The sequence below is a fragment of the Cydia amplana genome, chromosome 13, assembly GCF_948474715.1.
Source record: "Cydia amplana chromosome 13, ilCydAmpl1.1, whole genome shotgun sequence".
NCBI lineage: Eukaryota > Metazoa > Arthropoda > Insecta > Lepidoptera > Tortricidae > Cydia > Cydia amplana.
Genome location: NC_086081.1, coordinates 3,704,443 through 3,721,631, shown reverse-complemented (window position 1 = coordinate 3,721,631; position 17,189 = coordinate 3,704,443). Strand labels below are relative to the sequence as shown.

The following is a 17,189-nucleotide window of genomic DNA, read 5'->3' as shown; positions in this document are numbered from 1 at the left end:
GCGATCGGACCTTTCGTTCCCACTTATGGTTGTCGCTGCCGCCGTTGCCACAGTCGCATAAAGTCGTACCTACAGTCAGTAGTGACGACCAAAGTAGTCAAATATATCGGAACATATCCTTTTTTCGATATATTTGGTCTGATTGGTCGTCTTATGAGCTTATGCGTCTGTTGGCTTATGAGTTAACGACGAATATAGTCAGGAAACGGATGGTTCCATGGAACATCGCCGGTCAAGAATCACTGTTTTACTTGGACATCTCATCAGAAGAAATCTATCAAATTAAACATACCTACTCTTTCTTGCGATTTCTAGGTTGGTCGCAAAGTAAAAGTTTTTCATTATCACCACTAGGCAGAAGATAGCTAAACGTTGAAAAATTATCCCTTATTTGTTGCTCTGATAACGAATAATCATAGTTACAAGGGTCGAATTATGATAGAGTAGAAATCTGTTTAAAAATAGTTACACTAGGAGTGAACTGATAATGATAACACATGTCAGACCTATAACTTGAGATAAAGCGGATCACATTAGACGTTTGAGATAAATTTTCGATGAGCGGTCAAAAGGAAACAAAGGAATGACGTCATAGTTTTGTAAACAACTAATTATATGTACGGTTTGATTTTAATTAGAGAAAGTAGATTGTTTACAGGCGTTTGTACGAATGATATAATTATTGCGATATGATTTGTGATTAAAATATGACATAAGGTCATAAGTAAATAAATATACAGTGATTAGTGTGTTAATCCAAATGACGGTAATGGCGGTAAATCTGAAACGAGAAGCTAAATTCTTGAATAATCTTAGGTTTATTAAAGAGATAAGAAAACTGAATGCAACTATTATTATCTAATATAAGACTTCCTAGTTGCCTGACGGAACCCTAAAACCTTCACATCCAGCTGAGGGAATAACCGGTTAAAATCTGTTTAAAAAGCGCTATTGCAGAAATGTGGTTTTGCATTAATGAAATTAATTCCTATATTCACATGAAAAAGATATACCCGAAAAAAAAACTACATAGGTACCGGTATTAATAACAATCTGTTTACTCATTTAACTGGCCCTTTTAAGGCCCACTTGCACCATTTCACTAACCCGGGGTTAACCGGTTAAACCTGGAGTGACCATGGTTACCAGTACAATATGACACTGGGTAACGGTTAACCCCGGGTTAGTAAATGGTGCAAGTGGCCGTAAGAAAGATTACTTATAAATAAACCCTGAATAACTACAATACATACATATTCACAACAAAAGAAGAACCATACTTATCCTTATAGAGAAATCATGAAAGGAGACTATGATTATTAACTATAAGTATAAACACGTCTTACAATAGCGAAGTTGGAAAACCAGATTCCAGGTAGGCCATATATCATCCATCGGACAAAAGGCATGGTAGAATATTGTTGGTGGCCTAGAGGCGAAAATGAACGCTTGCAACTTTGGCGCCTATTTGCCATTGTTGGTTATGGTTAGATAGAAAATTTATAGGTACTCGTAATGAGAAAACTTTTAAAATAAATTCAAATGTATTTTAATTTAATGCATGTTAAATTTAGAGCTGAGCGTTTTTTTCCGTAAGTGTTTTTAAAAACACTTTCTTGTGCTGTAACGAAATAACAGTTTGTGGTAGGAACGACAAACTGTTTTTATAAAAACGATGACAAAGAGGCGGCGGCATACGATAACATAGTCGCTCATAACCACGCATAACGTACGCAACTATCGCAAAGCAAAATGCAGCTCTAAAACTGTTTTATTCGTTTTCCGATGAGCAGGGACAGTTATAGGTTATCGGCTAACGAAAGAGCGAGATAGAGATAAAAACGAAACGAAACGTATTGAGCTTTGTCAGGTAGACGCTAATCGCGCTTTTTAGCAGGCATTATATTCAAAAACTTCAATGTTCGTTAGATAAATAAGTGCTCTATTTTCTAAGCATTAGGGTTTAAATTAAGGAATCTTTTAATGCGTAAAATTTAAGCAAATAGCGAAATTGGCGCCAGTTGGACTACTTTAAAAATAATTCACGACGCTTAACAAACACTCGCTAGCATCACGAATTTAGGGGCCATTTTATGTGTGACCTATCGATTTATCTTTATAAAGTACTGAAGTTAGGGGTCAAGTTATATCAGACATTTGTGAGACGATGCAAATTAGGTTTTTTTGAAATGTGAATTGCAGATCGTTTTAGTTTTGGTTTCGCGACTTGGCGGGAATTCGTGACAATAACAAACTAATGTGATTGTATTTGTCGAGTGTCGAGTTAAGTTGATTGTATAATTTTGTTTTAAAAACTAGTACGTACGTTTCTAAATTCAATGCGATTTCGTTTCGTTTCGTTCGACACACACTGGGAATCCAGTTATTTTAGAAACTGTTTTTGAAAACAGTTACGTGATTTAAAGAAACGGTTACGTTTCGTTTCACGGAAAACTCGAAACGACCCAGCTCTAATGTTAATTATAAGATGTAATGTTTTGAAAAGATGTGTCCCGCCGAGTTTCTTGCCGGTCCCATAATGGGATACCTCCAATTGAGGGGGGATTTAAATCTTCTCGAGGAGAGGTCTAGGGTTGGAGGCGTTAGGGAGCCGGTGTAGCTTTCTTTGACGTTCATAAGCGCGTTTGTAATATGCCTACTTGAATAAACTATCTTTTATCTTTACTCATGCATTAATAACTTCCGCTCGGTATATTTCATCACAAACTTTTTCTTTCGCTCCTGAAAAATTAGGGGAAAGATGTGTACATACAGCGTTTATGTTTGACTAGACGCCACACTGTGGGGGTGACTTGTGTAGAAAAACACCAGTCAGTCATCGCCTGACCTATCGGAAAGAAAAAGGATCTCCGCAAATAAGTACTGTTGAAAAGGATAACCCAGAATATTATACTGATTTCTTTAGAGCTAAGTATGGAGATGACAAATAATACATTTACTCAACTTTGTATAATTCGAAATACCCGCTTCAAGTAACAAGACCAGCCCTCTACTTGTCTGTTCCTCTTGTCTATGGTTCTATTTGTCTGTCGACGGAAGTTGGGGACGATAAAGTTGGGCTAGGTCAGGCACACAATTATCTATGACGTGGCTGATGGCGGAATTATCTATAGCTACTCGTATATTATATGGTAAATGGTTATTAGGTAGTATTATGTTTATGTCAGTATTTTTCGCCTTTCAATGATAATAACTCGACAATATTTTTGTTGCATATTTTCACCAACTGTATGGAAGTAAACAACTAAACACTTACGATATGGTCTTTATACTCTTTATAGCTATACAGAAATAGTATATATACATTCGCCATGTTTCCCATTTGGACAGGCAATTATCCCATTCCACTTGAAATCCTCATTTAATGACTGCATAGCATGACAATAATTTAATTGCACCGGAGCATACGGGATGCGGGTGTTCAAATACCTGCAGTTTGTCAAGTTTGTATCAACTACTTAAAACGGATTAAGTCCAAAAACCAACGCATTCTAAAATCAACCTACTCCCTTTAGGCATAAAGTCTAGATAACCAGTAAGTAAGAAAGTTAGTTACAGCTTTTTTGTGTTTGAAAGAGGACACATGTCGCTCATTGTAATGCAAAATGGCTTTCAGCTATCAATTACGAATTTATAATCGGCCAGTTTTGAAAGGATGGTGGTTCTGGTGGTGAATGGTGGTGTTTAATCGGATTTGTGGCGATAGGAACTATACTGTACCATACCATAACTGTACTATATTGCCGGCATTTCAGCCGTATGACTTTACGGAGTGATGTTTGTTAAATATTTGGAAAATTTTGAAACAAACATTTCATAGTTTTAGCAAATTACAGAGACAAGATAAAAGTAGATCAGAACTTTTTTTAACCAATTACAACTGTTTTTAAATAGCGGGAAGTTATAGTGCGTCAAGCAAATCTTGTCAGTAGCAATGTACTGCAAATTAAAGTAGGGTAACACTCAAAGAGCAGAATTGCGCTAAGAAAAGCAGCAATGTACATCGAACCAAAACGTGTTTATTTTTCCGCCCTTCATACGTCAGTTCGAGTGAATTATCATAACCTCAAATTTTAGTAATGTTTACCGTCAACGAGCGTGATTGTACATTGTAGGCACCTTAGCTTTGCTTGAGGTCATGCATAATCTTGGTATTTAATGGTGATAGCAGAAATTTCTCTTGAAATAGAAACGATTCAGAATGTAAACAATAAGATGATGGCTGTCATTCACGATCCACATTCCACAGATAACACACAGATGACACGCGATTTTGGAATTATTCGAACACAGTGTTGCTAACCCGCGATTTTTCAAATTTGCCGCCTTTTACTACTGACAAGATTTGCTTGATCCAGTATATTAATTATAGTTAAGTAATAATCAAAGCTAGGGTATATTTATAGAGAATGGACAGTGAGTATGTGCCAGTCTTGTGAACCGTTTTTCAAACATACCTGACTGTACCGAAAACATCGTTTAGGTATATAATGTACGTTACATACTCGTACACATTCCGTCGATGCCTTTAATAGAGTCTAAGCGGAAAGAGAAGAGTCGTGGAATGTATGGGGCTCAATACATTCCACGACTCTTCTCTTTCCGAACAGACTCTATCTTAAATCCTGCAAAATTTTACCTTGATTATTTTTCCGATTTCAACGAAATGTCATCGTTCTTTTCGCATGGGTACCCTTCCAATAATGGAGAAAACGCAGATTTATCGCTTATTAAATTTCACCCTCCGGCAATGTAAAGAATTCGACCACCATTTGTGACGTTATCTATGAAAAAGGACCTTATTGTCGATGGCGCTTACGCCATTATTAACGATGCTCCGATATAAATAAAATACAATGCCGCGCGGCGCGACGCTGTGCGGCGTAAGCGCCATCGACAATAAGGTCCCTTTTCATGGATAATGCCCCATCTGGCATCCTTTTCTGTACAAAAGGTTGAATTTGAGAGGTATATTCTATTAACTTACGACCGTTTTCTGAATCTATCGATAAAAGTTCAAGTTTGTCCAAGGTCTGTCTCTTTTCAAACAGAGAGAATCATACTATCTTTGTCTTACAGTATAGTACTCTATTTAAATACTACTGATGAACACTGGCTGAAAAGATTATCCTCAAAAAAACCCATCGTGAGTGAATTGCAAAAATTAGTCTTAAGTTAATCGATTCATTTGTGTTATGAAAATTAACCATGTAAATTGTATTGTATTGTACTTAATTCATACACATATAAGTTTATAGCATACGTCAACACACCTTCATGCATAAAACTTAAATAGAAACGGCTTAATTGCCGTAACACAATGCAATTAATCAACTTTTGACTAATTACAGGTCCTTGACAAATTTACACTATGTACTTTTTTTTTGCAATTCACTCGCGACTCTCGAAAATAGAAGTTTCGTTGCCTCTCTTCTCGCCTTCCATATTCGAGCGATAGAGAGGCAGATAACGCAATTTCGATGTTCGCGGTAGACCCTGGTTTTAAGGGTCCTATTCAGTCGACAATAGGTTGTACTCGTATCTCAGGTGTCTGTCCGATTAAAGGTCTCTGCCCACTACACCGTATCATATACCATGACCGTGCTATGAACGTATCAGGCACGGAATGTAACGCGACACGGACTACTATGCCCACTTCACCGTCTCCACATCGTTAGATATCTGTGCATAACTGGTTTAGTGACCGTAGTATCCACGTATCATACCCATATAGCATCCGCCTATAATCCCCGTAGCATCCACGTTTCATTCCTTTAGTACCCGCGCTTTATTCGCGAGAGCCAGACTCGTCAGAAAGAGCGAGTGAATGGTTATCATACTAGCAAGAGCGAGCAACAGATACGGCAACGTGTTTATAACGGGCTTAGAACGGTCATCATAGGCGGTTATAACCCGTATGCTCACCATTTCGCCGCCTGCACGCACCGTTTTGGCAACGTTGAGTGCCATGCACGTAGCGTTTCGGCACCGGCAAAATATCCTCGCCGACAATTTTTGACGGTCCGTGCATGGCACGCTACGGGTATGGTCGGTGACGGAACGGGCTAGTGGGCATAGTCTCATACTTTTTAATACAAAGAATATTTTTTTGCCTGACACGTTCCTACTACGGTCATGGTATGATACGGTGTAGTGGGCAGAGACCTTTAAATGCGACTGATGAGTGATGAATAGTGGGGTGAAAAGGGTCGAAAGGGAATTCATCTGTCTGTCATGTGGATCGCTTTGTTGATGGGGGAGCACCTGGGATCATCGTTCATGGTCATAGATCATCTAGGTAGATAGAGCATTTAACACGACTCACGACTATCATACATTGGTGCTCTTGAGGTCTCTTACGACTATAGTTAGCCAAAGCAATTTGTCAGTAAATAAGAACAAAAAAACTATACTTACTCATCCTTTTCTTTTGGGTGCTAGTATTAGTGTAAGACAAAGATAGTATGATTCTCTCTGTCTATGTTTGAAATGAGACAGTCCTTTGACGAACTATAGGTATAAAAGTGCAACCGAGCGTTTCTGTTATAAAATGTCTGACGGAAGTTAAACGATCCAATCGCGACACCAATGCGGTAACGATAGCAACTCAGTTTGTCATGGAAATTGACAACACAAGACGTCGACCGTCACTGCTGCAACGCTGCTACAGTCGTTATGTAACCCTTAAGGATGACTCGCGCTAAACCAGGCCGGGGCCGGGCCGGAGCGTCCGGCGCTTCGTTTTCTATGGAAAGCACCACGTGACCGCCTGTCAGGTCATAGAAAAGTAAGCGCCGGCAGCTCAGGACCGGACACGGCCCGGTCTGACTTGAGTCATCCTTTAATCAGAATTGAATTCTAGGGAAATATGGACATTTATAACACGAACGCCTCGTGGAGTCATACTATTTTAAAGGACACGTATGTGAGGTGATTCGGATTGTGCCGATCTTGAGAACGTTCTCGGTTTTCCATGGAAAATATTTCCCATAGGAAATGGAGAACGTTATAGATAAAATAAGAATGAAATATAGGTTTAAATAAATAAATAAAATGTACTTCAATGTGACTTCAACACAAAACACGTGCTGCCTTGCAGCGCCATGACACAATAAGGGGTAGAGCGAGTAGCTAATATACCTATCTCACACAGTACATATTCAACCATACTACATTGTTTACAACTGTTATCGAGAACGGCACAACTATAGAGCTGATGAAAGTGCGAATAAGCGCTTCCTAATGCGCAGTCTGTGGGAGGTAGTCAATGTTCATATTAATACGTATGGGGGGAGTGTATGTAAACATTTTAGTAGATTGAAACTGAATGTTTATCTGAATGTTTACTGCTACTATGTAGTATATGTACATTATGTACCTATGTGATAGGGACCTGAGCTTTCAAAATATAGGGAATCCTTATACTTTTAAACTTGCAAATGCCCACAGACTACGGTGTTATTTTACTGATAAGTGTGTTAGCACAAAAAATCCGACTACATGAAATCATTTTTTTATAATACACTAGCGACCCGCCCCGGCTTCGCACGGGTTAACAAATTATGCATAAACCTTCCTCTTGAATCACTCTTATTAAAAAAATCGCATCAAAACCCGTTGCGTAGTTTTAAAGATCCAAGCATACAAAAAGACAGACAGCGGGAAGGGACTTTGTTTTATACTATGTAGTGATTTACATAGTGTAAAACATCACATACCTACCTACATCAAAAAGAAAATAGATTTTTCAACAAACAAAAAGTCAACAGTAGCTTTTAAAATAAGGTACTCTAATTAAAATATAAACTATCTCAAACACTACGCAAGCTTTTTATAAATCCAGATACCATCTCACCCAACGTCTGAAATTAAAAATGTAACGCCGCACACGACATCCATGGTCCCCCGGTTTTAAAACAATTAGATTAAAAGCTTTGCTGAATCTATGGATGGGGGAGGTAGGACGAGGCTTTAAAAATCTGCTTTTATTGCTAAAACTATTATGGGATCTTTAGAAATTTACTCTTGGTAGATAAAGGGCTGTTTTGTGCCTTTGTTTCGCATATCAACAATCGTTGTGTTGCGAGGGATATAAAATATACTCCTTTTCGAAAATTGTGAGGTAGATTTTTCACGATAGTGATTTTCAACACACTTAATTCTTATGAAGCTTGATAATCTTGGTATTCTCGACACACGAGTAGCATGAGTAATAGCCCATTTTATTCCCTAGTGAGTAATAATACTAATAAGCTATTTTATTATGTCAATAAGTCTATACGAACTAAGGTACAAAGTTATTTTTCAAGTTATAAATGAAATTTATTTTTAATAAAATTAATTAATTAAAAATTAAAAAACACGACTGCAGTTTAAAAGCGAACTGAAAAGCTAAAAATAATTTTTAGTTATGTTAGGTACTCAACTTAATGAATGTAAAATAGAATATACATATAAGTGCTCAGTCAGGGTCGTAAACAGCAAACGGAAAAGTTTAGGCGCATTAAGGATCGTGACTGTACCTGTATATTTTATTTCGAAGCAGTCGGGGACCTTGATATATTGAAATTTTCCCATTCACAGGTCCCCGACTGCATCGAAATAAAATGTACAGGTACAGTCACGATCCTCAATGAGCCTAAACTTTTCCGTTTCCTGTTTACGATCCTGACTGAACACTTATATGTATATTCTATTTTACATTCATTAAGTTGAGTACCTAACATAACTAAAAATTATTTTTAGCTTTTCAGTTCGCTTTTAAACTGCAGTCGTGTTTTTTAATTTTTAATTAATTAATTTTATTTTATACATTTTAGTGGCCATACAAACCAACCATATTTTTTATGATTTAAGGCAATTAAGTTGCTTCATGGAGCTTTCATCATGTTGATCTTTGATAATGTTAGCATAAAACGAGCTTAAAAACCAAAATAGGTTGGACCCAAAAACCAGACGTATTGAAAAGTGCTAGGGCTTAATATCTCTGCAACTACATAATTATTTCCTATTAGTTGGCTTTCGGCCTTCGCAATTAAGATACTTGAGGAAGCTACAGAAAGCGTGCACCTTTCTTACGCTTACGCCCTACGCGAAGCTCGGCTTTCGGCATTCGTAATTAAGATACTTGGGGAAGCTGCAGAAAGCATGCACCTCTCTTACGCTACGGGCCTTCGGCCCTACGCGAAGCTCGGCCTTCGGTATTTACAATTAAGAAACTTGGGGAAACTGCAGAAAGCGTGCACCTGTCCTACGCTTGGACCTTCGGCCCTACACGAAGCTCGGCCTTCGGCTTTCGCAATTAAAGATACTTGGGGAAGCTGCAGAAAGCGGTTACCTTTCTTACGCCCCGGGCCTTCGGCCCTACGCGAAGCTCGGCCTTCGGTCTTTGCATTTAAAAAACTTGGGGAAACTGCAGAAAGCGTGCACCTTTCTTACGCTCCGGGCCTTCGGCCCTACATGAAGCTCGGCCTTCGGCTTTCGCAATTAAGAAGCTTGGGGGAGCTGCAGATAGCATGCACCTTTTTACGTCCCGGGCCTTCGGCCCTACGCGAAGCTCGGCCTTCGGCCTTCGCAAATAAGATACTTGGAGAAGCTGCAGAAAACGTGCACCTTTCTTACGCTCCGGGCCTTCGGCCCTACGCGAAGCTCGGCCTCCGGCCTTCGCAAATAAGATACTTCGAGCTGCAGAAAGCATGCACCTTTTTACGTCCCGGGCCTTCGGCCCTACGCGAAGCTCGGCCTTCGGCCTTCGCAAATAAGATACTTGGAGAAGCTGCAGAAAACGTGCACCTTTCTTACGCTCCGGGCCTTCGGCCCTACGCGAAGCTCGGCCTCCGGCCTTCGCAATTAAGATACTTCGAGCTGCAGAAAGCGTGCACCTTCTTACGCTCCGGGCCTACGGCCCTACGCGAAGCTCGGCCTTCGGACTTCGCAATTATGATTCTTGGGGAAACTGCAAAAAGCGTGCACCTTTCTTACGCTCCAGGCCTTTGGCCCTACGCGGAGCTCGGCCTTCGGCCTTCGCATTTAAGATACTTGGGGAAGTTACAGGAAGCACGCACCTGCCTTACGCTTCGGACCGTCGACCCTATGCGGAGTTCGGCCTTCGGCCTTCGTTATTAAAGTACTCGGGGAAGTTATAGGAAGAGCCCATCGCTTTTAAGCTCCCGGTATTTGCCCCCTACGTGGAGGTCGGCCTTCGTAGGTAATTAATATTCTTGGGGAATTTGGAAGCGCGCACCGAACCTGTCTTATGCTCTAGGCCTTCAACCCTACGCGGAGCTTGGCTTTCGACCTTTGCAATTTGAATACTTGGGCCGTCATCCCTATGTGGAGCTCGGCCTTCGGTCTGACACTTTCACACTTTGTTCCGTCAAAGTCGATGCAGAATCATATCTGAAGACGTACTCTACAATCTTAGAGTCTCTACAAAGAACTTATTTAGACTTTTCTATTCCCTTAGCGCAATTAAGAACATATTGGCTTGGTTTGAAAACATGTAAAATATGATTAATATAATACCTATGTATAATTTTTTTTTATAATGAGCGGTCAAACCACTTCCTCTTAATATTCCAACAATAGGATAATATATGGTTTTATGAGGTTAGCTTTTCTTAACATATTTTGTAAATTCTTACTTTATCAAAATTAGACTTAAACCCTCATATTGTATATATATTTTTGATCGTCTTTCAAAGCGCTTCATTTTGATGCCCTACTCGATGGGTTTGCAAGATATTTTATTCTAAATGTTGCGTAATATGGCGTATTAAGTCCGCCATATTGTTTTTATAATGACGTCACATAGCCTATGTTACTCGGGACGATATAACGATTCTAATGATATATCATACATCTTAATCGGTTAAGGTATTCAGAAGTTATGGTGTAACAAAGAAACTTACATACCCACATACAAACATGAACCCTGAAAACAATACACTCCTTTTTTGGGGCAGTCGTGTAAAAATGAAGGTTAATTTTAATAAAAGTTTCTCAATGTTCTCACGTTAAAGTAATTTAGTTGACTAGTTTACGTGTACATGTGAATTAAGAGGTGTCCACACATTATCGTTTGTTATTATATTTATGTTAATTACAGAGAAACTGTGAAGGCTGACATTTATTTACGTAACTCTCATTACTGTAGTCGTAATTTTATAAATTAATGGTTAAAATCAAATGGAATAGCAAATCTAATTAACGATTATTATTATGAATTAGTATAGGAAAGTGACTTTAAGTATGCTTCGATATAAATTACGGGACCAATAAAATTAACAAGTCATAAAATGGCATTAACGACAATGTATATAGGTAATACCATTAAGGTGATAAATTGAGAATTCTAGTTATGAGTAGATAGGTGCATAAATACAATACAAAACAAATACCCTTTATTGCACACCTCAATAAAAGATAACAATACTACAAGAAAACAGACACACAAGCAGAGGTAAACAACAGGCATAAATATCTGCGCGATGCCGACTTTTTAAAACGTATAAAATCCTTTCTGTAAGAAACTTATACTGTAGTATACTGTATTACATAGAAAAGCTGGGTAGATAGTTTTAAAGCTGCCAATTAGGTTACAAGATACAAGATATTTATTCATAAACAATGTCAATTGTGTTTGAATACATACTCTTAATCTCAGGTTCCACGAGGTATGTATGAAAGTCTACAGTACTTATACAAAATGCGATCTCTTTCAGATAACTTAAAATACTCTATTACATAAAAGATATATACTAAACTAAGTAATAACTAGCTTAAGTCTAATTAGGCCCTTGAGGAATTGTACCAAGGATGCTGGCGGCATTTCCTCGCTGTATCGCAATGCTGATACATTGTGCGAGGAAGCCGCCAGCTCTTCGGTCACCAGTTACGTCATTGTACTCGTATGGTCCAATTGGTCCAAAAGCTAAAGATACGAATGTCTTTCTTTCATGTCTTTTAAAGTCGTTCTATAAATCAAAATTAAACCGAAAACTCCGGAAGCATTATAAACGAGTCTAATTTATTGTCAGTCAGAAGATAATGAGATTATAACGAACGCTCTGTCCGTGGATGCACTCGTTTGGAAAATTATAATTGAATCTGTTATAATGGGTCCCTTTTTAGGGTTCCTTACCTTAAGGGTTATTACTAAGACTCATCTGTCCGTCTGTCTGTTTGTCACCAGGCTGTATCTCATGAACCGTGATAGCTAGACAGTTGTAATTTTCACAGATGATGTATTTCTGTTGTCGCTATAACAACAAATACTAAAAACAGAATAAAATAAATATTAAAGTGGGGATCCCATACGTGATGTTTTACCATTTTTTTTCGTAATGGTACTGAACCCTTCGCGCGCGAGTCTGACTCGCACTTGGCCGTTTTTTTGTATTTGTAGATTAAAGGTATCATCAGTAAGTTAATATTCATTGATTGTACAGTCAGCAATCTATTCTATCTATACCAATTTACTGGGCTCAATTACTAAAATGTTATTTAATAAATAAAACAATAAACAATCATTCATTTAACAATAAAGTTATTTTCGCTATTAATCCCATTGGTAAAGGTCATATTTTACCAATAAACATACACACAAACGCACTCACCCATCTATTAATATTTATGTGTGGATTACGTTCTGTAGTAGCACCACGGACCCCATTTATCAACCTCAAGCAAATCTGCTCCAATTTCAATAGGATATTTATATGACTTACGACCTATTGTCGCGTGCAGTGCTCCCCTTGCATCTGAGGACTCTTCATTCTGGCTGTAAACAAAAATAACGACTACAAAGTGGCAAGGGATCAAAACTAAGTTCTTACACATTCTAAATTGAACCTTAAACTAAGTTGTGTTGAGTCTAAAATAAAATTAGCAGTAGATTTGAGTTATGTTGTTAGTGTATTGTGATGTATGACGTGTATGAAAAGGAAAAAATAATTGGATTGATTTGGGGTTTACGTTTGGCTTATTTTTAATGATTTATTTAATTTAATTAATTGAGTTTGAATCAAAAGTCATGATTCCTAACGTTAGTTTATTAGTGCTCCGTAAAAACCTTGCTAATGAAGCACTTATGAGATCACTTCGATCTTGTAAATCCGTTAAATGTTTTTTTTTGTAAATAAAATTGCAAGTAGTTTTTCTTTTAAGGCTGAGACAATATTGATTTCTTATTATTGTTCGAATATTTTCAATGAAAGAGTAAAGAATCCCCTATAATGAATGACAAATTGGACTGCATTTAAATGCAACTTTTTTTTTTTAAATTAACAGTTCGACAACATATGTACATTTTGGAGATGACAATATTTAAAAATAGAACTAATGCATCAGATAGAGACAAAAATTAACTATGTACCTAGTTGGCTTTGCTATTGTTGACATAACTTTCAGAGTAAAAAACATGATTTATTAGAATGGAACATAAAATGCTTAAAATATGCATATTAAGCTATTTTTACCAGATAAAGAGAGAAAAGTTACAATAATTCTAAAAACAAGAACTTATCCAATTTAGTCTTTATACCATTGTGTTATGGTTTAGATTTGCATGTCTAGACCCCACTTAATGCGAATAACGGTTTTACTCTACAAAATTCAAATTATTCTATTACAATAACAGCACAATGTATACAGCAGCTAATAACAACACAATGTAAAATTAACATCTCAGTGAGACCACAATAATCTTGCTGGAATAACACATTGTAAATCCAATTTTATTTCAACGTGATTAAGGTTTAAACTGCAGTGGTTTATTGCACGTTGACAGTTTGGTTATTCCAAACGATTCAGGAGTCGAGGACTAATGTGAATCAGTATAAATGTGACATTCGGTTGGCAACTGATATTATAAATTTCTTAGATAAAATACTACTATAAAATTATTATTTTTACTAAAATAAAATCAAAATAAATAAATGAATCATAGATTGAACGTTGTATTGTAACGATCGCGGCAGTTATGCAGCTACGAACGTCACCGGTTTTATCGAGGTAATTGACAGTAACAGCAGTAATGCTAGCAGCATTACCATTATTAGCAGTTGCCATCTGAATGTCACCTTAACGCTGCTACAGTCGCAATCCAAATGTAACCTTAAATGCTTTCTCAAATTACGAACAATTTTATTGTTGTATCGGCGGTCACGATATACTGAGCCATAACCGCGAAAATCGAAGATCGCAAATTGCGGGCATTTTTCTCTGTCACTCTAATTACGCCTTCATTGGAGTAAAAGAGAAAGATCTCCGCAATTTGAGAATGTCGGTTTTCGCGGTAGCCCCTCTGGTTACCTACACAAAGAGCTCGACCAATGGGAATACAGCCAGACGTGAAAATCGCCGAGACAAATTTAGCACGGAAACAAAAGTTGCAATAATTTGACGCAAATTGTCGTCATTGCCGATTGTCAATATCAATTGGACAGAAAATTGAGGGGGATTTGGGAATTGAATTGACGGACTGTGGGAGCCGGTCAATGACCTTTGGTAATTAAAGCAAAATGACCGTTTGTTTTGCTTTAACTATCTGGAGCGAGTAAACTTAGTTTAGTTTTGTTTGTGTTTTATTTGAGCGTATTGTTTTGCAAGCTATTTTTAGTATTCTATCGTGCGTTGATGTAACTTTTAGGAAGCGCTGGTGGCCTAGCAGTATTAAGAGCGTGCGACTTTCAATACGGAGGTCGCGGGTTCAAGCCTCGGCTCGTACCAATGAGTTTTTTGGAACTTATGTACGAAATATCATTTGATATTTACCAGTCTCTTTTCGGTGAAGGAAAACATCGTGAGGAAACCGGACTAATCCCAATAGTTTACCCTCTGGGTTAGAAGGTCAGATGGCAGTCGCTTTCGTAAAAACTAGTTCCTACCGCTACGCCAACGGCTCCCATGAAATGTGGCAAAGTGCCGGGATAACGCGAGGAAGATGATGTTGATGTAACTTTTAGTACTCTAACCACACATTTGGCACATATGTAGCTCAAATGGGCGAATTTTTATATGGATTTCCATTGAAGGAAACTATGATTATTCTATGCCATATTTATGAATACCATAATTATAGCTTTTTATGTATTGTGCGGGGTAACCTATGATACAATTTTTTCTCAAAAACAAAGCCTAATTGGCAAATCTCGTCATTTCAATCTGTGTAACTTAAGTAAGTATCATCAAAATATTTAAAATCGTTAGAGCTTTTTTCTAAACCCGTACATTGCTTCTTCACTCACACGACACTAGACTGATCTGGAATTAGGACACGGAAAATTAAATTTCTGCTAAGTATTTAACGGAGATGGCGGGATGACCTGAACAACTGGCAAGAGGAAACACTAAATCGGGAGTCGTGGAAATCAAGGGGAGAGGCCTTTGCCCAGCAGTGGGACACTCAGATAGGCTAAGAAAAAATATACTATTTATTTCATTAAAATTCACAGACTATTCCTTATGGACCTGTAATCTCATTAACTGTCCCTGCAACTAACTGTCCCTGCAACTAACTAAAGCACATGGGCGATTCCCTGATTTCAATTTCCCTACGGAACCAACCTGGCCCCCTCTCCCCCCAACCTTGTACACGCAAAGCTACAGATCAAACGATATATGTGCTTCAAGAGGCTTGTTATATTGTTTTGTACCTTTAAGGACCAATTTCCGTTGGCCTTGCTTTATAACACGGAATAATGGCTTTCGTTTTCCATAAATGCGTACGAAATTGCCATTCAACTGGCTGGAGATTCTCTTGACTAGGTAATTATGTTTGTAGAAATGTTTTTTGCAACTTTTATAGCAAGGTTATGTATTTAGTACCTTAGACGAATACGTAATATGTGTATCTAGTATTAGGTATTAGGATTTTTTTAAATTTATTTATTTGCATTTATGATGTCTGTACTTGACTATAGGTATGTGCTTTTGTTATGAGGTTTGATATAACCTGAGAGTATTTGCTCTGTGCATTGGCAAGTCTCTAAACTTTCTACTGTATGTACCTGTTATCCCGTCTCGTATTTTGTCTTCTATTCAAAATATTCAAACCCACGTTCAGTATCTACGCGACTCTAACCAACTAAAGACAAATCAACTAAAGATACCTACTTACATAATAATTTTATCCTCATTCTTTTGACATTCGTATTTAGACAACTAAATTTCATTCCTTTTAATAACTAAGAATATAAACTGTTTAGACATAGACGTGAATCATTTAACTCCTCAAATTGAATTATATTTGTCTTTTCCAGATATTCGCGTACAACTGACAGAACAGACGCGAATACTAGAAGCACGCGCCGAAGCGGCAGCTGGTGTTGCAGCAGAACTACACGACTACTGCCGAAGAAGAGCCGAACTTGAGGCAGAATATTCTAGAGCACTTGACAAGCTAGTTCGCGCCGCGCACCAGAAACATAAGGAGCAGAAACACAAGTAAGATATAGATAGTAGGTATATAAGTTACCTGATAGCCCACGCTGATGGTAGTAAAAGGGTTCTGCGGCAGAACTACACGACTACTGCCGAAGAAGAGCCGAGCTGGAGGCAGAATATTCTAGAGCACTTGCTAGTCCGCGCCGCGCATCAGAAACATAAGGAGCAGAAACACAAGTAAGATAGTCTTGAAGTTACTTAATAGACGAGGTTAAGACTCCTACAATGGTCAACTTCTCGCAAACATGCCTAATGCAATTCGCTGTAATATCTACCAAGAAAGTGGTCTAAAGACAATTCCTCCTTAAATGCTGTAGGATGAAACAAGCCAAGAACTGCAAGAAGGTCATCTGCAATCTTTCCTTTTTACAAGCTTTTACTTACCTTGCATTGTATGTACCTATGTATTGTTTGTACAGGTCAAATCTTGCAAGTTAAATTTGACCCACTTCTCGGTTTCCGATGTAGGTGAAAATATGCATACGTGTGTAAACGGATGACAATGCAACATTATGGTACCATGAAGCTGATCTGATGATGGAGAAAGATGTGGCCATAGGAACTCTGTGACAAAACTATGACCCTTATTGTGTTTGGGGTTTTTAGAATTGTCTCGATGAGTATTAGTTGTCTGTGGAAAGAAAAGTATAGTCAGCGATTAAAGCTTGTACCAAATATGAAATTTTTCAAAAACTTATCGAACTTGTATCCTTCTTTTCTAG

The 17,189-nt window shown here is 37.9% G+C and overlaps 1 protein-coding gene across 1 annotated transcript in view; it reads left to right on the top strand.

Moving 5' to 3' along the window:
* The window catches only part of LOC134653369 (SLIT-ROBO Rho GTPase-activating protein 3-like), a 102,765-nt gene that overhangs the window by 49,264 nt on the left and 36,312 nt on the right, over window positions 1-17,189 (top strand). The window contains exon 2 of the mRNA XM_063508706.1: window positions 16,284-16,467. Coding sequence (XP_063364776.1) covers window positions 16,284-16,467 — 184 coding nt within the window. The remainder of the gene's footprint in view (window positions 1-16,283; window positions 16,468-17,189) is intronic.